The 22937-nt window shown below is 40.3% G+C and overlaps 1 protein-coding gene across 7 annotated transcripts in view; it reads right to left on the bottom strand.

Moving 5' to 3' along the window:
- The window catches only part of FAM13B (family with sequence similarity 13 member B), a 51877-nt gene extending 34854 nt beyond the window's left edge, over positions 1 to 17023 (bottom strand). For 3 of the 7 annotated variants that reach the window (XM_082324169.1, XM_082324163.1, XM_082324168.1), the window contains exons 1-4: positions 16750 to 17023; positions 5671 to 5837; positions 4501 to 4691; positions 3839 to 4051 (exon numbers count right to left, since the gene is read on the bottom strand). In XM_082324169.1, the coding sequence (XP_082180295.1) occupies positions 3839 to 4051; positions 4501 to 4657 (370 nt within the window). In that variant the 5' untranslated portion in view covers positions 4658 to 4691; positions 5671 to 5837; positions 16750 to 17023. Of the gene's footprint in view, positions 1 to 3838; positions 4052 to 4500; positions 4692 to 5670; positions 5838 to 7176; positions 7275 to 14680; positions 14715 to 15828; positions 16512 to 16749 lie in introns of those variants that run through there. The other 4 variants (XM_082324164.1, XM_082324165.1, XM_082324166.1 and 1 more) reach the window with 4 other exon arrangements.
- Between the last annotated feature and the right edge of the window lie 5914 nt (positions 17024 to 22937).

Genomic DNA, 22937 nt, shown 5'->3' with positions numbered 1-22937 from the left:
TTTGGTCTGAGATTCTCATACTAAATTTCTCCATGGAAAGAAGAGGAAAAAAAAAAAAAAAAAACAACCCAAACACCCCAAACCCAAAACCTGAAGTGTCCAGCCCACATATCCAAAGGGTATTTACAGTGGTATTCCTTCGTAACAATCTATCTGTCCCAGCATCTCATCCTCTCATTTCAGTCTCTGGATTAGTCTCTTCCTCTCTGATCTTCCCAAGAGAGGCTGATAACTCATTTCCTATTTGGTAACTCTTCTTCAAAGATGTTAGAGGGTTGGAGGGTTAGTGAACCAGCAGGGGAACATAACAAAAAACCCCTCTCTAGTCTTGTTTCCATAGCACAGTACCATCAGATTACCTTCCCTAATGATAAATTAAACTATAAATTTAATTTATTCTGTGAAGCAGAAATTGAAAGCCTAAACCAATGATTTCCACCATATTCTCCTCTGCAAGTCCGATCAGTAGTTTTCAGCATGTTTTCCCCAAGTAATGCTCACTCAACTTTCTGATTACATAGGGCTAGCTCCTCCATATCCTTTTGTTTCACCACTGTTCTGTAACAATTGCTTTGCAGAAGAGCTCTAGAGACAGCAACAACTCCAGAGAGAGCGAGCCAACTTAAAGCTACTTAAATTCTCCCCATTTCAGTCAAGCTACTTTGATACTTTTCCCTCTACAAGCATCCCATTCTCAACAATCTACTTCCTTTTATAATACTTAACTGATGAATACAAGCAATCTCAATGCAATCATCTTAACATATACTTAGCCTGAAGCTTGCTGATTCAATTTCAGACCTGAAAAAGGTCACCATAAAACTTCCCATTCTCACTCCACATTTAACTATATCCTTCATCAAAATATCTCCCCATAAATCTCATTTGTTACATTATCAGCCTGATAGGCAAAAAGGTTCAAAGAGTTTACAACTGTTTGTACCTAACAGAGAAATTCCATATAAAGGAAAAGAAATGTCAGAAAAGCAAAACGGGAGGAAAATTGATACTAACAGGCCTCCCCTTCTGTCTCAGACATTTGAAAACTCTTCTCAGATCAGTTAGAAAGGGAAAAGGATGTTTGAAGATGATGAGCAGTCACTCTGCCCCTCTAGATGAGAGAGCTGAGACATCATAGTCCTTAATATCAAATCAAAGTAGTAAATTCCCTGTTGTGTATGTACAGTAATACCAAAACAGCAACTGCAGGGCTTCATTTGCTCAGACACAGTCAACATCTGCAGTATTTGAATACAGGTAACCAGGCACAGAAAAATAGTTCTTTCCACACAGTAACACAATAAAATGAATCTATTATTATTCATTTTTACTCTAGAAATGCATTTAGGAAACAGAGCAGCAGAAGAACCACAAAGTAGACCTTCAAAAAAGGGAGCAAGAGAGAGAGGTGATAGTCAGACCACCTTCCACATACACACATAGATGTTTTGTCTAATCAAACCGTCCCAAAATTTAGGTTCTCAACAGCAGCCAGAGACCTAAAGTGAGAACGCTCTTACCTGTAACTGAAGTCCTCTGACAGTAAACCATGGATACACCTTTCTGGGACACGTGGCCTAGCACATTTGGATCAAATTCACACTTCAATTACTAAAATCACTTGCCTTTGAAGAAACACCATTAGGCCTGCACAGAACGAGCCTCTAAAGAGCACATAGGCCACACTTTGTTGTATAAATAAGTGGTTTTGAGAACTAAGCTTAACCTAATGATACGGAAGCCCTGCTAAAGAGGGAAAATACCAGAAGTTAACATATGGATCCAAAATTACTACCCTCTTCTGCATTTCTGTAAGCAATTCCTCTGCCTAAAAATGCAGCTGATATTGTAAGTCTGGAAACTGAGATATGTCTATCGGACAGTCAAAATATCAAAAGCCAAAACCTGAGTAGAGGAAACCGAAACTTTAATTTTAGTATCAGGAAACAACGTTTAAAGGTTTATGTGTTTTGATTTCCTTGGTACAGATAACTTGAAATCTTTCTGAAATTACTTTATTTTACACTTCAAGAAAACCAGTAAAGACAATGAGCTGCAAGTTTAAGTGATGTTTCACTGTATATTTAACAAAAGGGAACTAAATGGGGACTTACATGATGAAGAACAGCTCTTTTCCCAAAACAACCCATATGTAAATCCTTCCACAGTCATCTATTTAAAGACGGAAAAAGCCCAGTTTTCACACTATATTTTACAAGTCATAGAAGGGAATTACACTGTCACCCCAGGAGAGTATACCTCAATCTCATTTCCAGTCCTGATAAATAACATTGCAAATCAAGGTGCATAGCAGCATCAGCTGAGCAACCAGCAGCATTCTGCATTACTGTCGCAACAATCCTTTTGTTACTTATGTTTTTCAGGAGGAAACAAACAAACAAACAAACAAACAAACAACAGTTTACTAGCTACTTAGGTCCAATGAACCATGACATTAGCAATGCAGACCATACAGCAGATATATCACTAATGAAATTCCCGATCCACTTCAGTTTCTCATTACTGCACAGGACAAACAAACAAAACTTCAGCCTTAACAAGCTTCCTGGTCAGCAGCTTCCAAAAATTGTTTCCAGCACAAGACTATTTAGTGCCTCACACATCAGTGTTCAACCTCTGCTCACCAGCTATCCAGATAACCACCCCACATTCAACATTTCAGGATATACAGGCTACCAAGGGAGGAAAAGGAAGCAGCTTCACACTGCTGCAGATGACCCTCCAGTTCAGCACTTGGTAAATATAGCATAACAGCATATGAAAACTATGCTATACTCCCTCAACCTACAAACCAATTCCCACTCTGAATGAACAGGACTATCACGAGGGCTATCAAGTTCTTATCAGGAATAAACTCAACAACAGAAAATTAAACAAAAATGTGCACCTTACAAAGCAAAACAAGCCCAGCACTTGGAGAGAAGTACCAACTGACACTGGACAATGAGTAACACCCCTGAAGAGTGACCACCACCAAACCCATCAGTTATGTCACAGGGTGCAGAACTCTGACATCACCGTACCCTTTAAGGACATTACTAACGTAGTGCTGCAAGGCAAGCATTTTTACTCATCAAGTTATGAATCAACTCCAACACCACTCAACACAGCAGAGACCAAAGGACCCAGGAGAGTGGATACAGATAGACAAGTCGGGAATTGGTAAAGAAAACACCGTGCAAGCATATTGGTGTAAATTTGAAAGGGCAAGGTTTTGCAGTATATGAAAAACATACTTAGCAACAATATGCTGATGACAGGTTTGTCTTTTTTTTCCTCCTACAAATTAATTTTAAACTGAAAAAATCCACAGTGGGAAAGCAAATACAACATGAGTATAGGGCTCGAGATCTCTTCTCTAGTATACAAAAGCTTTAAGTGCCATGGAAGCATAGGCAGAGTAAGTGAAATTCAGAGGAAGTAAGAGAAAAACAGACAAAAGCACTCCCTAGCACTTTTAAAGCATCAGTGGTGAGAAACTGTCAAACAACTTTGATTCCAGTGGCTTTTGCCAGTGTCCCAGTATTCACACACAAGAACATGGAATATTCAGAACTAATCAGCATGATATATGGCAGCTTCACTGTTTTCCTGCATGATGGATAACCTGTGTCTTTGAACCCAGACTGAGTTTCCTGAAAAAGACCTATTTATTTGGGTTTTATGCTAAGAAAAGGTATATTTCAATGCCTCCTGATACACACATAATTACACAGAACATCAAAGACACCCTAGTGCCTCTATAAATCTCAATTTAACACTGGTTTTTACTCTTAAACTAGTAAAATAAAAACACTGAATAAAAAATAATTATTACCTTGAGAAAGTTGCATCAAATGTATGTGCAAACTGCCTGGGATAACTGGCTCTGGAAGTTCTTGAAGAAAAAATCTAAGAAGGCTAATAGCTGAGGGTACATCTGCTTCTTTAACCAGGTCCACATCTTCTCCATTATCATATCGTTGCCGAAGCCACTCCACTGTCTCAGCGTTCCCATTGACTTGAAAAAGTCCTTCTTGTTCCAGACCCCCTGAGTTAGAAAGAAGTTGCAGAAATAAACTTTTAGATCTAGTATGGATAAATATATCAGAAAATACTGATAATCAGATACACACAATTCACATACTGAAGGAAAGACTTTCGGGACAACAGTTTTGAAAAACTTCCGGCAGTCATTTTCCCAGCAAACACATTCTTATGCCCAGCTAACAATACAGTAATAAGGTAAATGTCAGCAGTACTTAAAACACACCATTTCCTATGAAGCACCCTACAGAGCTCACTGCATTAGTGTTAGCTAGAAAACAGTGAAAATCAAACATAACAGAAGGAGTAAAGAAAATGTATCACAAAAAAAAAAATCACATCCAATTAAATATAAGTAACTTAAGAAAACAAATACTCTTCAAAAAACACAATGTATTCTTTAAGAATAACAGCTAAATATATTATTTAAAAGTACAGCAAGATAATACATACCATGTTCCTCAATATAGTCCACGACATGGCGGACTATGAATGGAACTTCATTGTCTGGTTGCCCTTCTTGCTGCAGCTCATCAAGTGGAATTCCAAATATTTTGTTAGCAAGAACAGAGTTGCAGTTACTCAAGGAAGGGGAGGAGCTCTTCCTCATATCTTTTTGCAGCCAAAAATCAAAGCTGTCTTTTCTGTCAAATAAGAGGAATTAAAACCAAAAATCATACTTCAGTGTACACTGTTGAACGTATTGATCTGTAACACAATGTGTTTTAATTACCTAATGCAAATACTCTCCAATCTCTCTCAATCAGTTCACCGATTTAATGAAAATTTCTGTAATGACTCCAAATACAGCTAACTAGATAAATTACTATTACCGAGGTGTTCTGTTCAATCCTCAACAGAGGACCAAGAAGAACATATATAGCAGCAAAGGAAATTCAGAAAATTCTAGTTACATCATTGTTACTTAAGTTCTAAGGTACTCTGGGAGAGCTAGATTCTTCACTATGTTTTCTGACAGTATTTATCAGTCAGGCTTTGAAAATCCAACACAAAAGCCTCTCAAGAGGAAGTGAAACTAGTGGGTCATACCAAACCAAAACCCTCAAGTTTTAGTTACATGAAATGATTAAGTATTTTGTGATACACAACTGCACTGGAATCAACTTCTAATATATTTGGCATTTTATGGTCTACACAATAAAACTTTCAGCACCTGCATCAAATTAAAAATTTTACTGAGCATAAAACCCCCCAAACTAGTTTCTAGATGCTCAGTGATACCATTCTTCCTATCGTGCAGAAGCTCAAGCTTTACTTGCAAGTCTCTGCTTGATAAAGGATCTAGATAGATAACAAAGGTATTACCAAAGGCAGTGGAAGTCACTCAGTTAAACTGTTATCCTGTCAAAACCAAAATATTTCTTCTAGCAAAGAAAAAACCTGTCTTTTCAAAATAAATAATAATAAAAAAAGAAAACATACTTGCCTAAATGCAAGCAATCACTTTCAGAGAGGATGGCACATGAACATGAAGTACATACTGTTAGTCAAAGCACTGCAACAAAACTTAATTCTCTGTTTACTAATGGATTGATAAATTCTAATAGATTAGACATACTGAAATCCATACTTCCTTTTTTTTTATAGCCCAAGTAAACGTACCTCAGAGTACTTAAACAGCCGAGTTTGAAAAACGTTTTCTGCGCCAGCTGCCCTCACTGACCAAGCATTCTTTTGTCATTTATGGTTGTTTAAGATTATGGCAAAAGATCAGCCTGTAGTTCCTCATTGAAGAATAGCAGAACTCGATCAGTACTTCAGCAGTTAATCTGCAAATAAGGAAAAATATTATTAGACCATAAAGTTTTCAACAGTTTTAAACTCAGTCACAAGTCTAAACATCACATTTGAGGAATTCTCCTTGTCAAATCATCAGTTTCTTCTTCTGAACAAGAAAGTATAAAGACCACATTAGCATGGCTCATGGGAGAGCATGCAAAAAAGCAAATCCCCTTTTTCATTTAGGAGTTAACCAAACTTAAAGTGAAAGTTAGCATGGGACATCAAAGCCTTTACAATTACGAAATATTTTTCAGACTCATTCATTCTTCTTCCAAAGAATCACGAAGGGCTACGTAGGTTAGACAGAAATGTTTTATAGTATCTACCATACTAAAACATTTAATGGGTATACAATTTCTAGAAGGATCTCAGGCACTGATTTAACACACCATCTTTAAATGGTACAACCAAAACCAAAATCCTAATTAAGGAACACAGAGTCAACCAATTTTCAGTAGTACAGACCATCTTTTCTATAAAGTTGATTACGTGTCCTAACTGCCAGTTCAAAGTTCAAGCAATCATCAGATCTCGACACAGGAAGCAACTGCCCCCAAATCAGATTCCCTAGAATCACCCACATTTTTACCACCTTTTAGAATCCAAATTATCTGGACCTTTTTCATGTTCTCAGCTCTCAAAATAGCTACAAACCACAGCAATAGCCTTTTTGGTTTTCTGTGGTACTAAAAACCTAAGTTGGAGCTTCATGACACAGTGGAGCTGATTTGATATCCAGGTACAGTCAAACAGTCATCTCAGTCCCTTGATCTCACCCATTACCTATTCTAATTAAACTCAAGCAACTGGGCAAAACTAGCTTGCGACACATACACACACACACACATCACCAAAACTAGACAACAAAAAGGCTTTCCCTGACTTTAAAGTATACATACTGAAACCTTTTGTTTCATCATTTGAGATTGATATGAGAATTCAGCTAACGGACTTGAGAAGACTACCTTCCCTCTCTTTGTTCCCCCACATCAGCTCTTGCTTCTATTCCACATCAGAACAAATCAACTTCATCCTCACTTTCAAAGTCCTGACAACCTACTACTCTCATTTCAGTACCAAAATGCCAGTCCATTCGTTAGCCTACGACACCAGGAATCCAGAGTCCTTCCAATAGTCTGAATAAATAACACTTTCCTGCTCCCAGTCCTCCCCAAACTGCACCCATGTGTTAAGGGAGCTGGCCATAAGCTCTATACAAGACTGCTTCATCTTCCTCAACATTTTCCTGCACTGAGGCCAGAGGAAAAAAATTTTTCAGGCTTAAAACTGTTTAAATCTTTGCCTATTGTTGTAAGCAATACTGACCAATATTCTTTCCTGTTGTCATCTGTCTCTATCTATTGCCTTGTACTTCACACAGGTTGTAAATCTGTTATGTGTCTTGCACAAGTGGATCCCGGTCTGAGATCAGGACTCCAGGTGAGCTGACAACAGAAAATGAAGGGTTATATTCCAGTCAACAGGCTTTATTTTTTTTTTTTTTTTCCTAACCAACCATGTTCAAATCTGCCATTGTGTATTCTTGGTTACCAAAAGACCCTGACAGATTTCAACAGTGAAGCAGTCGCAATTAATGACTCTCCTATAATTTATGAAGACACTGCCCAGCCATTTTTCTTATTGTTTTGGTATATTAAGCATTAGTCAACATAACATTTGCATGCAGGTAGATTTCAATCAATCCCAATATATCATGCCATTTTTAAAATATGAAGATACACAGAGTCTATTTTCTCAAGTTCTACCAAAGTCAACCTATCCGCAATGAACCAGAAAGACTCATGTTAGCCAACTGTGGGGTTAATGGCAGCTGGGAAAAAAAAAATCTTTGATGGATCTGCCACAATGCTCCAGGCTGCCTTGCTAAAACAAACAAACAAACGTTCAAAACAAACATCACCTAATAAAAGGAGCAAATTAGAAGCAACCACTTCTTTATAATTCAGCACCAAATGAACAAATCTTGAGGTCCAGTTTTCTTAGCAAAGATAACTTTGTGCTTATTTAGCTGGCATAAAAGCATAGCCATTTTTACCAGGTGCTGCAGACAAACAGGCTACCTGAATATTAATTTCATTCAGGAGACATGGGGGAAAAAAAAAAAAAGACTTCTATTTTAACTAGATTGGCAATGTAACAATGAAGTTGAAACAGCCTGGTTCTCTCATTGTCAGAGCAAAACCGGATTTACAACCCAAGCTTATACTTTAAACAAAGTTTGATATAGCTTATCATCACCTAGATGAATTAGTGAAAACCTAATTTTCACCCTCAGATGCACACATCCTTATATACGCACACTTCAATATATCATTATATTCACCAATTTATTTGCAGAGCATTTAAGTCTTTTCCCTTCTAGTACAGGCTTTGGTGCAATCTTCACAGGCTGTGATACAATGCATCTGGTATTTACCAAGTCTAGAAAAAGCTAGAGACGTTATCTGACTTCCAGCAAGTTTTATTTCCTGTTATTTCCAACATTGTAAAACTGAAGGACAGGCTCAGAAACTGTTAATAATTAAATATCATATCTCCACTTTTTATACTGATCAACAGCTTTCCCGCTTGCCCTCCCTTGACTCAGGATGTACACCACTTCAATGCAGACACGTATGAAACCTAGGACAAGATATATAACCTTCAGAATTACTTCTAGAGTCTTTTACAAATACTAAGCAATACTGTGGGGTTTTTTTTGTTTGGTTGGTTTTGGTTTTGGTTTGGTTTTTTTTCCCCATGATCAAACATCTCAGAAAACAGGAGCTGATCAGTTCAGTCAACAGTTCAGTCAACTATTCCTACTTTTATCCATATTATCCTGACCCTTTTGAACAAGTGCTTCCCCTCCCAATTTCACAACCTACATGCTTCAGAAGTCTAATCAAGAGAAACACAATAATTAAAAAAACCCAACAAACCAAACACCAACTAGCTTGTTTTATAATAAATATTCTTGTTGCATCTCTCTCAATCTACCTCCCCGCCTTGTTACTACAAACATTTACAAAGATCCCCTTATGCTACAATCATGTTCTACAAAACTTTACAGAAAACTGAAAATACACCTTATTTTGACCACATAGTATACCACAATTTTACAAGAGGCTGAAAAAAACATACTATTGCCTATGCAACATCTTGAGCCCAAGCATCTTAAATGAGAGTAAAACACCGAGTTTCATTCTGTATTGTGTATTTCAGTGCTCTCATCTGTTATTAAAAAAAAAAAAAAAAAAAAAAAGTGGTGTTTGGGGTTTCATTTTGGTTTTGTTTGGTTTTTTTTTTTTAAATAAGGCAAGTACTTCACAGAGTCTGCTGGGAAAACAGCACCACGAGTTTTATTTTGCCATCATAATAGCATTCACTTATCTTGGCAACTAAAGAAGTATTCACACCCACATATGAAATGCCACTAAAGAAAACACAGAATATATGGCTAACTGTTAATATTTGAGGAATACATATGAAAGTTTAGACTTAAATTTATTTCAGCTTTTACATTACTGGCTGAGCTACGAATATATGGGTGTCATTTTAAATTAAAGTCCTCAGGGCTCTACCACCTTTCCCTAAAACAAAGGAATGAAACAACAAGAAGTAAAAATAAAATAAACAAAAAAGGCTACAAACTGAAACCAAGCCATAGGAATGAAAACATTAATTCTGCATGTAGAATTTCTGCCACAAGTCTCAACTATTTAAGCCATTCTTTTATTTGCTTGTTTTATCTAGCAAGAGATTCATATAGTCTGTGAAGCCAAAACCAAAGCTAACAGTGACTGCCGTTCTGCTCTATTTTTAATATATGATTTTGTGGAATCAGCGGACATCAACAGTCATTTTTTTGGTAACATACGAAAGGTAAAAACGAAATGTAAGATTTTTAGACAGGAAAAGAAAGTGTTATAGGGCAACAAAATCGCTTGTCCCTACTTCTCAGAAAATACACCTCAAGTTTAGACTTCGGCTTTTTCAGTCCACAGCGCTGTTATCCTGCCAGCCACCCGCATGCCTGCACACAGGGTGCTAACAGAACATGGACACATCCTCCAGTACAAAGAGGATTGATGCTTGTTTTCTGCAATACAAGGAGGTTTATTTACAAATAAAATTCCACAAAAACATTAAAATGTCTCAAAGAATTAGTTTTTAATTTCTTACTCTATATTTGATAAATAAAAAGAATGTATTATGTTACTTATACAACTTACTTATAACTAGACAGAATCTGTGATGTCCCTCTAGATGCATATAGTAAACATATTTTTAAATCCAAATAAAGAATTACTTTATTTAAGCTAAGTTCGAAATGTTCAAAGTTATAACAGATTTTAAGAATTTCAAAATGATGGCCTAAACTTATGATACAGATTCCAACTTGGGATCACAGAAACTTTCCTCATGTAGTGGCATCACCCAGAGTGGGCTGCCAGGTGTGAGCATGAGCAAGGCTTGTCTGGGAAACTTTTGTGTACCAGCTCGCTGTAGAACATAGAGCCCCATTTGGCAACTGCTCTACTACACATTTAATTTATGTTTTTTAAAAAATGGCAAACAGCACTCTGCTCTTAAGATTTATCGAGATAAAAGGGGTTTTTTAATTTATTTTTTTTCTAGTGTAATATCATGGTCATAACAACTGACACTAACCAATGATTTTTATACCATTTGTATACTGAAATTACTGTCAGCATTCCCAATGGACGAAATGCTTTTGGACAGAACAGCCTTTGCTCATCTGATTTTCAGCTTTTGTTCAGCTAACAAGTGAAAATTAGAGTATTTTCCTCATTTGAATTAATCCAGTCAAAACTGAAAAGATGGCCTGGTTGGGGCAAGGGACACAGCTTCAAGGAAAATAAATTTAAAAAAACAAAAACAAAAAAAAACGGAAAAGAAAAACACCCCAAGCTTTAAGCAAACAAACAGAACACTACCATAAACTCAGGACACAGAAAAGTACAAGCAATACTTGTCTCAAGAGCATAGTTAAAAGCATGGAAATGCTTGAATATGAAGAGCTACAAAATATCCTCCATGTAAAAAGAATAATAAATTTTAAAGCAACATTTAAGTACTCATTAATATATTTGAGTAGTCAAAACAAAAATTATTTAGAGAAAGAAGTTTTAAAACCAGCAAGAATAGCTTAAAATAGATTCTTAAAGCAAGATTTCCTTTTTGACTGTCTGTGAAATCAGCTATTTTAGTCAAAAGTCTGGATTGGGCTCAGTTATTATTTTAAATTCAACAATTCTTCTTAAGAATACATTCCCCATCCCCACAAAGGCATAATGTTTTAAAATAAGTATAACTACAGAATTTAACTCACAGTGTTGATGGAAACCATGTTAAAATAAATGTCTTTTCAAGCAGATGCAACTTTCCTGCTCCCCTCTCCCCTCATTTCTCAGTACGGCTATTAACTCTTCACTGACATGTTTGCTTTCTGGTGAAATAGGAATCAAAAGGAAACAGGATTGCTGCAGTTCTGCACACAATCACGAAAGGAGTCAGAAGCAGCACACAACACCAGCTCTTTAATTAATAAGCTCACTGCTCACAGGTATGTGCCTTCACATGTGTACTCACACACACACGACCTCAACTAAACTAGCTGAAGTTCTCCATCACCTGCCACTAGCACTTCTGAGACCGCCTCAGAAAATATTCAACTGACAAAATACTGGTTATACTGACAAAGTAAATAAAAGCACAAAAAAAACCAACATCAGATTTAGCAGAATGCAACTGTAACGCAATCTTTGTTTCCTGGAAATGCAGTAGCAGGCCTTCTAATTTACAAGTTAGAACAATTCAAATTAAGCCTTTATGTCCCTACCATGGAAGCAAGCAACAAAACAACTCATGAAAGCCCCTCTGAAAAAGATATTACTAAAATCGACAGAATTCTGGATTTTATTTTTAAAATTGACAAGCCAAGAAACCATAGCATTGATTAGTATTTATTTTCCAGTCATTAAAGTTTAGTCTACAGTTTCAGCTGACAAAACTTGATTACACGTTCTCTGAAAAAGCCCATCATCAAGTACAGATCTTCATGAGAGGCATATCCAATGTCCAGAAAAGTAGACAGGGTTTAGTTAGACTAAATGCAAAATTTAGGGGAAAAAAAACCTACAAAACTTAAAATTTTAAGAAGCAAATTAGGCATTTAGCAACTGTGTTGCAATAACATTAGCAAAGCCTCAAATACAGTCACTGATTTAAGCAACATTCCAAAAAAATTTTACATTTTAAAGGAGTAAGCTGAGAGATCACCAAAATCTGTTAGCTGATTTTCAAGTATTTTGATACGCAAAGACAGCATTTTATATTCACTTACTAGATAAAATCCAAAGGCTTTTTAACAGCATTACAGCAACTCAGAATCCTTCTACAACTATCTTGTAGCAAGAGAAATTAAATAAAACCATCAGCGGTGATACCAGAAAAAAGTAGATGTTTGCTCGCTGCTTCACACCCACCACTGAACACTGCCAGATCTGCTCTCAGCTGCTGCTGCCAATGCACATGTGCAGAATCATAAAGAAACTTCCTGCTCGCACAGATCCCATCACATTCTTAACAACAGTAGTTAATAAATAAAAAGGCTTTTGTATCTTGTATAACAGCTAATTATATTCATCCTACTTGCCTCCCCCCAAAGTAAAGCTGTACTCCACCAACCACACACGTATAACTGCCACATCAGATTTAAGTGCAACGGCATTATAGAAGTACAGTAAAGTAACAGACAGGAAGAAATTATCAGTAAAACTATGCAACTTGAGAAGTTCACGTTATAAAACCAAAGCAGTTTAATAATTGTCACTGCCGTTAAGACAGACTTTGGAACAGAAGTCAAGCTACCTCAGAGACACCAAAAAAGCAAACTATAAATATATAATGCACTTAATTTATTATACATAACTTATCCTATTACATACATTTATCACCAGCTTGTTTCTCCCCCTCCCAAACAGGTAGGCAGAAATACACATTGGAACGCAAAACATTACAAAATATAATACACAGCCCATTCGCTATAGAAACACTGCCTCTGTCATAACGATGACCACGTGCCACCAAAATAAAGGACAGTCTTAGCATCCCCACTGAAGGAGTAAGGCATTTCAATGAAGATTTCAATTCTGTAGCAATGACTCTGAATTGCGGAGGGGGGAGAGAAAAAAAATAAATAAAGAGTGCTAATGAGGTCTCCTCCACAACCAATTCTTGTCGCAACTTGATCATGACCAAATTTGAAGATACCACCAGAAATCACAAGGTTAGAAATTACATTGCAGACTAAAATTAGGTAACCTGATTACATTAAAAGAGTGACAGGACAACAAAAGATTTAATGAAATGTGAAGTTCAGCAAAAAGGGGAAAAAACCTTTCAAATACACACGCTTAAAAAAAGAGTATAAAGGAAGAAAGAACCACATTCATGAGATTCCAGCTCTCATCGTTTCAATTTTGTCCAAGTATTATTATCCTACACAGCTGAGCACAAATTTTAATCCCGAGCACACTGCAGGGAACATTGAACAGAAGAGACATATGAAGAGAGCAGCGAGCGAGACTGGAACCCAGACAATCAATTCAGGGTTCCCACAGATACTCTGTTCTGATGGAGCAGCTGCCCCACCCAAACGTCCTTACAAGTGTCCAGACAGTGAAGAAAATAAACCTCGCAATATAAAAAAGCCTCTGCAACCATGGTCTTTGTTACAAGCTGTTTGAACACAAACATAATGCAGTATCTCTATTTTAAGCTCAAATTTGTCATGTTTTTCTTCTTTTAAGACAAACATACAGGATAAAATTTCACACATTCACAGGTGAGAAACCATAAAAGCAGAATTGTTTGTTACTATCACATCAGAACTATTCATTTTGCTGTAATCAGAATATGGTCCTAGATCCAGCTGCAAAATATTACCCATTTCTTGTACTGAATGACTCCACCCATATGTTGCAAACATAACAGGTTTTCAGCACCATAATCACCTTCTAAACTATGTTTTTTAAGACTTCAAAACAAATCAGCTCTACAAAAAGAAAAAAAAAGCCTGGTAGAAGATGCAGTAACAAATACATTACCTTTTAGGCTGTAAGAATACACAGAATTCATCTGAATTGACTGAACTTTCACGAATCCCAACAGTTGGCTAGGAAGCCAGCACAAAACTACAAAGCCAAATCTAAATTTACTAAAGCCTTGAGACAGCTAGTCATTATTCTCAGTTTTTGCAGATAAAATTTATAAATTACAGAAAATAATAGTCAGCAAGAGACTCAAAAATTAATTGCAATTTTACTAACTTTCCAGGGAGTGATGCAAAATTCTTGTGTTCTCTGCCTAAATACAATTTTGACGAGACATACAGCCTCTCTGCTGAGTGACTGATCTATCAGTCACTTTAAAAACTGCATGACAAGTAACAAATCTCCCTCTTTTAGAGGCCTTCATAAAGGATTTAATATTCCTTCAATTATGGATCTCCTCTGCAGATGTTTTGGATAAAGTGTTATTTTTTTTGGTTCCTAAGTAACAGTCCTCACATCTGAAATGATTAATAAATATATAACTGGGTCTGCAATACAAGAAAAAAAAGTTAAAAGGTTTATTACCATCTTTTATCCCCACAGATCCAAATACTGAATTGCCCTGCAAGATGTCAATGCACGCTCATCCCAACGGCTACTAGATTTTTGGTTTGTGTGCTAACATGGCAGCAAAAAATAATCTGGTGTTACACACAGAATTTAAGGACAACTTGAAGGCATTCTCTTACCGACATCACTTCCTCTTCCTTAGAGCTGCAGCTTCTGGGGGGCAGGAGAGGAGAACCAAAACACCAACCAAAAAAAAAAAAAAAATCCAAACTAAAAAAAAAATCACCTCAGACTTGGCAGCTTCTACTTTGTAATGAGCCCTAGAGAAGGGCATCACTGCTGATCTATAAACATTTGACCAGAGATCAAAAGGTTGAGTATTTGAAAAGGAAAAAAGCACCACAAAAAGCCTTCACACACAGAAAGCAGGGGATTTCACAAAACTTAACCAATGTCTGTTCCAAATGCATGAAATATTTCTTCAGCCTCACCTGCTTTTGCAAACATGCTGTTATGGACATGAGAAAGAAAAGCCTCACTGCTTGCGCAGGTTTCATATTATGAGCCACACGACAAATGTTAAATTAAGTCTTTTAACAAGCTGTTAGAAAAGTCCTCCAATGTTAACAAGCAGCGCATACAGCAAGAGCCCAAACTGACTAAGACTGAGCAGACAAAAACTGTCATTTGCCAAACTCAGATGTTTTGACATGTTGTCCATGTCAAAATTTGCAAGCATTAAAAATTATCAGGAGCTTCTCCTAGTCAACTTCTTTAAACATAACCATGAAACACTCTACTTGATTGAGTTCTCTAAAGTAATACCGTAAATTTCCAGTTTGATGCTTTCAAAACATTGAGGTATTTGATTCATTACTATAATGTTGTCAAGACAAGGAAAGGATCCCTATGGTGCTAGACAATATACAAAATACAGACAAAGCAGATAAGAAAGATTATAAATACCTTCAAATCTATACAACAAAAAACACATAAAACAATTTACCAGTAATGAGCACTAAAAAAACCCACCAAGATAGAAAACAAGCAGACTAACAAGACAGCTGAATTTGTTATAATACAGGCCACACTAGCTTTTTCTTTTTTTTTTTTTGTTTTTATGCTGGCAGATTAAATGGCATGGATGACAGAAAAACTTCAAACCTAAATGCTAATCCAGTTCAACAATTCCAAAGTCACATACTAACTATTCCATCCCTGAGGACGCTCAGGAATAAGTGCCTGAAAAGAATAAACAACTGTGTAGGTTTTGATATATTCAGTTTCTTTTTTTTTAAACAGGCAAGAGCGATTAGCTGGTATTTACCTTCTTCATTCGTTACCTTTTTCCCCCACCTTGAGCCTGAGGCAGCAGCAACAATTTTGTAAAAATTTAAAAATGCAGCCAGACCAAGGAACTTGAGAGTAAGAGAGCTGTGTATTAAAAGTTCAAGTTGCAGTGTTTGATTGCAGGTTTTTTTGTTGTTGGTTTTGTTTGGTTCTTTTTTTCTCCTGGAAGAAGTACCCTAACATCGGAGCATCTCATGTTAAAGCAACTTTTTGGTAGTAAGAAGCACTTACACTCAAATGTTTAAATCCCTAAGGAGCTTCCAAGAACAATGGAAACCCATACTGACAGATTCCTCAGAAGATACATTTGGTCACAGGCTGGGGCGTTAAGCCATAAGCTAGCGTTCTTAATGCTAACGTTGCCTTCATATTCACAGAAGATTTAGCGACTACCCGTCTTTAACTTCTGGAACCAACTTTGCTGGCAGGGAGCTGCTAGGCTAACGCTGTCAGCGTGCCAAGTCCCATCGCAGGGGGGGATAAGGCTGATCCAGCGCGGGAGGAGGGACCAGGCTCGGCAGAGGACTCCGCTGGAAGAGCCCAGAAACGCTGCCGGCTGTCAGGGCTGCCTCGAAGGTCCTAGCGACACAAGTGCAACCTGGGAAACGCAGGCACCGCTTGACAGCTCCCTCCCAGAGGCTCTAGCAACTTCTGCACCACGCAGCCCGGCAAGGCGCCCGGCTCTGCCGCCGCCCAGGCGAGGAAGTCCCCGCGCCCCTGATCGGCGCCGGTCCCAGAAGGTTCCTGAAGCCCGACGCGACGCCCGCCCTGCCCCGCAGGCCGCTCCATGGCGGGGCGCCCGGCCCGGGCCGCGGCCCGCCGCCCCCGCCGCAGAGGAGCGACCCCCCCCCGGCCCGCGCAGCCCCGCACGCCGCGCATGCGCCCCGCGGCCCCTCACCGTTGCCGGGTGACTCGCCCTCCCCGCCGTCCTCAGCACCGGCAGCAGGTTCCTCCGCCTCTTCCTACCCCGGGGGCCGGCGCGGGCCTCTCCTCGCCGCTCCGCTCTCCTCGCAGGCCTCCTCCCTCGGCCTCGGCCGCCCCCGCCGTCCGCCGCGGCCGCCGCGCTGCCCGCCCCGGGCGCCGTCCGTCCCCAGAGCCGCTCCGTCGCTCGAGCGCGCCTCCGCGAGCGGGGGGTCCCCAACGGTAGCGGCGGCAACTGGCGGAAGTGACGCGCTGACTGACAGGTGCAGCGCGCGCGCCCCCTCCCTCGGGGTCACGTGCTGCGGGGCGGGGAGGGGTCGCCGGTGGCGGCGCGGCGGGGCGGGGCGGGGATGGCGGGGGGGCGGCGGCTCCCTCAGGCGGCGGCGGGCGGCGCCGCGGCGGCCCGCGGGCCCGGGGCGGGAGGAGCCGCCCGAGGAAGGGGGCTGGCGGCCGGGGGCGGCTCGGCGCGGCCAGCCCTGGGCCGGTGGGGCCGCCGTCCGTTATGGCCCCGGGCTGCCCGGCTGCAGGGCGCCTCGACCGCTGCCAGTCCGCACCCGGGAACAAGGAGCAGTGGCCGGGAGATTAACTTCCTTCTCCTGTTCTTCACCTTGGGGTCAGTCGGCCGCCCGCCCGCCCGCCTCGGCCCCAGCGGGCTCCGCGGTGCCCGGGGCGCGACCAGGGCGCTGGTGTCGCCCCGCGGGCCCGGCCCCGCCGCGGCGCCGCGCGCCTCGGCCGCCTGCGAGCATTTCCTGCACATTTTCTGAATTAAAGCGTCGAGAGCGATCGCTCCCAAACACTTCCCAAGCGCCGGCGTGCCAGAAGTAACGAAGTGCCCTTTGACAAAGAGCTAATGCATTTTGAAATACCAAATTTAGCACCCTTAAACTAAGTTAGCATAAGTTAGTGAGGAGATGCGAGCTTGCAGCAGAAGTGTTAAAAGCCGTGCCTGGCAGCCTGCAGCTCCCACATGCCATGTTGAAACTACAACAGCTTTTTCTGTCGTGCGGTGCCAGCAGCCATAGGTGGTGGGTTTAATACAGCGTTCAAGGAAATTGGGATTTAGTTAGTAAAAATCATCTCGAGAAAAGCTTTTCTTCCTGTGAAAAACTGACAAAGAATATATGAAAGGAAAAAAGCTATAGAAGCAGGATGGGATTAATTGAAACTTTTGTATTGCAAATAGCTCGGAGGGTTTTGTTCCAGGTTTTCCAACATGGATTCTAAATTTTATCTAGAGATACATTTATAAGACTCATTAGGAGGTTTTACATTTAGAACCCGAAGAAGGGAGAGTCACAATCCCACAGTAAATTAGCCTGGCTTTAATCAGATCTAAAACTATATTTTCCTGCTAGAAGATTTGGTATTACTAGGAGGTGCCACACAAAACCAATAAAATGCGTAGGGTCAGGGGAAGTGACCTCTCAGGAGGTCTGCGTTTGCTGTCGGTCTGCTTCCGCAGCAGATTTCTCCACTTGAACAGCTAATAAAATTTCCTCACATCAGGATGAGGTTCCCAAATTTGTATTTTGTATACATAGCTGTATTCTTTCTGATTCATTTACCCTCATCAACAAAATAAAGATACTGAATCAGAACAAGCTGGCAATTTTGTTGATGAAACATAAGAGAGAGCGGACTCCAGCTGGCTCTTCGGCAGATACGTTGGCCAGTTGACAGGAATAAAACTGCAAGAAACCTGACACAGAAAACGCACGCGGCGAGAGGAGACAGACAGCAGAGGCAGGCAGGTAGGCAGGCGCTGCACAGCACCTGCTCGCTGGTTTTGAGTCCAAGACAGTGTCTTCCCTCCTCTGAACTGGCTCCGAGTACGCCATTTCGTGCCAGCTTATCCTACCTCCTTTCAAATGCTTCCAACGTTCCTTGCAGGGGGCAGACATATGCAGTCCCAGGCTGCCATTTTAGTCTTTTCTGCTCACTTTGTGTTCTCGCTGCCTGTTTCTGAAAGGTTGAGGAGTCCTGGTGCTTTAGCCACTTTTTCTAAGATACAGAGGGAAGGGAGGTAAAAACTTAATGAGCAGCTGCGTGGTTACACCCCCAAAATACAGCTGTGGAAGGCATCTGATTCTCAGATCACTGCTAAAATTTACAATGGAGCAATGTGGTAGCTGTCCCCATCCGTTTTCCACTATCTCAGGGCACAGCTGAAATTTTACGGTAACATTTTGTAATTCTCCCGCTTGTGTGGCATGCAGACTGCCGCACAGCTCGGACACCCAGCCCAGTTTCAGCAGTCTAGACAAGACAGCGTGGAGCTCGCGCGGGCTCATTTACCCCCTCCGAACCCGCAGGCACACGCCCAGCAGCCCCAGCATGAGCAGTGCTTGTGCAGGTGCATGGCTGCAGTCCCACTGCATGACACAGGACTGTCACCCACATGTCAGGACATATGACAGTGCACTGCCTTGCAAGGAGTCGGTGACAAGGCCACAGCGTGGGGCTGCTCACGAGAAGAAGGACCCATTCCCCAGCTGCTGCACAGCTCCCGGAGCTTGGCAGTTGCATCTGGTCAGCATCTGGCTCCTAGCACCGAAGAGCCAGAGTGCCATGGCATCCCTGTCTCTTTGGTAAATCCATGTCACCACGAAGGGTGAGCCATTTCTGTAGCTCAGTGTGTTATCTTACAAGCCCAACTAAGTTGCTCAGCCTAAAGGTTTTGCAGAGGTTCAGCTGCTAGGTGCTCACAAAGTAACTCAGTAGATCTGAAACAATTACTAGCGTAATTCCCTTGTTTTCAGGAAGAGCTATCCACGAGCAGAAATCGTTATCACCAGTATATGTCGCAGAAGAACTGGAGACATATTTCCTCCATGGGTCCCCGATATCAGTCCTGACCTAGTATGACTTCAGAATAAATATTCTCTGAACACTTTAGTTTCCAATTAAGTCTAGTTCCAGCAACAGCTCTGCATTACTCCTCATCAGAAATTGAAGCAAATGAAAGAAAAATAGCCCTGTCCCAGCTGTGCTCGCTGTTGTACAAGGCATAGTACAAACTGAGCTAGAATACTCCAGAACTTAAATCAATTTTGCAATGTCATCCAATCCTTTGAAGGCTGATAGCCTGCCATGCAATTCTTTACCTTCATACTGGGTCATTATCTTGCTAGAAGGAAATGGAAATCTAATGCATAGCAAAGCAAGACACCGTCTGCTGTAATACCTGTATATTGTATGCCAACAGTTTTTACTTGGGGGGGGGAAATTATCCATGTATCAGCAAAGTATTTGCTTTTGGTTTTAATTGTCCATCTGCAAACAAATTGTTTGATATGCTCCCCTGGACTTGCAAGTGCTTAATTTTTGTCTTAAATGGATCCTATTGATATCTTGGAAAAATACTGACAAACATGAGTCGTTTCAACACCAAAGAAGAATTAGCAAACAGTAACACTTTCCAGCTGGTTGCTCTGCAAAATGCTTTCCTTTCCTGCATATTTCATCCAGAAACAGAGACGTGTCCCCAGACTGAGGGGAGACTTTGTTCCTCTTTGCCAGCATTACAAATTTTTCTAACAAGCATTTTGTTTCAGGATGCCCAGCACAAGACACTTGGCCATGTTGGACATCCATAACTCTCCATGGAGGCTCTCAAATCAGCAAGTATCCAGTTCTTCTGACTCATGGTGTCCAAAAGGTCACCTAAGAATCGAAGTCTGTTTTTAAAGCTTTGCCCTATATTAACAAATGAAGCTTCACAGCGCTCAAGCAAACAGGTGAAAGAACCTATTTTATGGAGACAGAAACTCCGGCACACAGAAAACCATTCATCTTTTCAAAGTCTGTCTGCCATTACTAGACATGTATGTAAGAATTTTTTTAAACTGAATTCAATATCAAAGGCACATGTTCTATGTAAATGACAGACATTTTTACTCATTTTTCTACCAGAGTTCTGTGATTAAAATAAACATTTACAGCATAAAATTTTTTTCCTGCCTTTGAATACTTTTTGGATCTGAATCTTGGTTTTGGAAGATCTGTCTTTAAAGTAGAGATCTAGGAATATGGGGCAAATGTGGCTTTTACGGCTTGTTCACATTTTAATTGCATGGTTGCAGACTTAACAGGAGATAATTCTTCCCTTCTTGAAATTCAAGACATTGAAAGGTTAATTCAATCTTCTCAGTTCCATTTCCTTCCTTCTGTTCCCCTTCCCACACTCCCCCCCACCCCATCGGTAGACAGCTGAGTTATTTGAATTTTATGCAAGCTAGTATTCATCCAAAGGGAAAAATCAATCAACGTATGCATCAGACAAGCAAAAATGACAATATTGCACACTTTCATTTTTCACTTCCTATTTGCTTTTCTCTGCATTCACCAGTTTGGGCTGGGGACAGACATGAACTCATGCCCTAAAGCTAGTTTCCGCTGAAAAGTTCACTTGAATTAAATCTTAAATGTCCCCATCCCTTTTGAATCCCTATTCTTTGCGCTCCCAAGGATCTATACTTGAGCTGCCGTGGTGCTTTTACCTTGAGTCGGGGAAAGGCTGCTGTTCAAGTTAGCACAATTTGTCTGCTGCCAACACAATCCCTCTCCGCTCCTCCCATGTTATTTCATGGTGTGGTCACTCACACTCAAACTATACTAACTCCAGAGGAGTCCGTTTGAGTGTACAGAGCTCAGGTTAACCCTCTTATGAAGACATAGCCTAAATAAGACTGCAGCTGATTTCTGCACTTCATATACATTTGCAAGAAAAAAGCCATGGAAGTAGTCATTGAGAACATTCTAGTTCGCTTGGGATCAGAAGAGACAGGTGTTCACTTCAGATGCCGTGAGAGGAAAATGGTCTCTGGTTTTGGGTTTTGTTTTTTACATTTTAGAGAAGAAAACCAGCATTTAACATAATATACTTACATCTTTCATTTGAACAGGCAGAAGTTAACAAATGTGGAACTTACTGATTACCACTTTCTTAACATAATTGTTGAGCTTGTACATAGTATGTAATATCTATGTGTTTGTCTTACTCTCTATAACAAGCTTATAAAATTGGAAAATGATTTTTGGAAAAGACGATGTATGAATCCCTCCAAGTAGAAATACAATTTTTTATTCTGGAAATTGCTCACAGAGATCAGCTAGGAAAGATCTAGCACCCATCAAAACTACATCCACAGCTCTGTGTCCCAAAAGTCAAGGACACCACGCCTCCGTATCTACCCCAGCACAACGTGGATTGTAACGACAGACCCACCTATTGTCCTTTTTCCTCTGGACAAAAAGAAAATCTGAAGTTAATATCAAGTTAGCAGATCTCTGGATTTTACTACCTTATCTTTGATTATCTTGGATTATGTTGGTTATGTATTTGCTGCACACTGGGTGCCACAGTTTAATCTTCATAAGGAATGGTGATTTTCGTTTTGTTTAAAGCACAGAGAGTGAGAAATCCAGCAGTGGATTGTTTGATGCCAGAGCAGCCAGCTGCACTGAGAAGAGCCACGTTTGAGCACACTCCCAACGCTCACCCAAGACTTCTCTGTCTTACTCTTTCCCTAAGAGCTTCTGCTTGCAAGAGATGCTTCTGTCCAGAAAAGGAGAGAGATTAAAAACAGACTGTTAGTAAAGACTGGAAGTTATACTAAACTAGTGTTTCTAGACCAGTATTCATCACAAACTGTCATGTGCTCTGTAGCATATTAATTTATGTGACTAATACATCACATGCTCCTTTCCCCACCCTGTCTTTGGGAGAGAAGCATGTGCATGGACATTTTATATTTTTTTTTTTTCCTTTCATAAAGCATGCATGTGTCACCTCATTTTGCTAGAAAAGGCCAGGCCAAACTTTATGCTGGGAGACACACTTTTGGGTCAGTTCACAAGAAAGTTCTGTTGCAAGAATCTCCATCTGGTTAAACTTTTAAAAATTCACCCGCATACCGAGTTTTATAAGACCAAAAAAGAGGGAGAGAGGAAATTTCCACTCCCACTAGCTTATGTTTTCTCCTTTTGCTCTTTGCTGCGATGGGGCTCCTAGTATAGACTCTAAACTCCAGAGCTGTTTGGAAAACATGGGGTTGGAAAAAATAGCCCAAGCAGAAGGACTGTCTACAACTATCCTCTCCTCTCCTCTCCCCTCATCCTCTGAACCCTTAAGGCTCAATGGTCTCGATAAGGAAAATGAAACAC

Source organism: Platalea leucorodia (genome assembly GCF_965183815.1).
Source record: "Platalea leucorodia genome assembly, chromosome: 11".
NCBI lineage: Eukaryota > Metazoa > Chordata > Aves > Pelecaniformes > Threskiornithidae > Platalea > Platalea leucorodia.
This window is presented reverse-complemented; position numbering and strand designations above follow the sequence as displayed.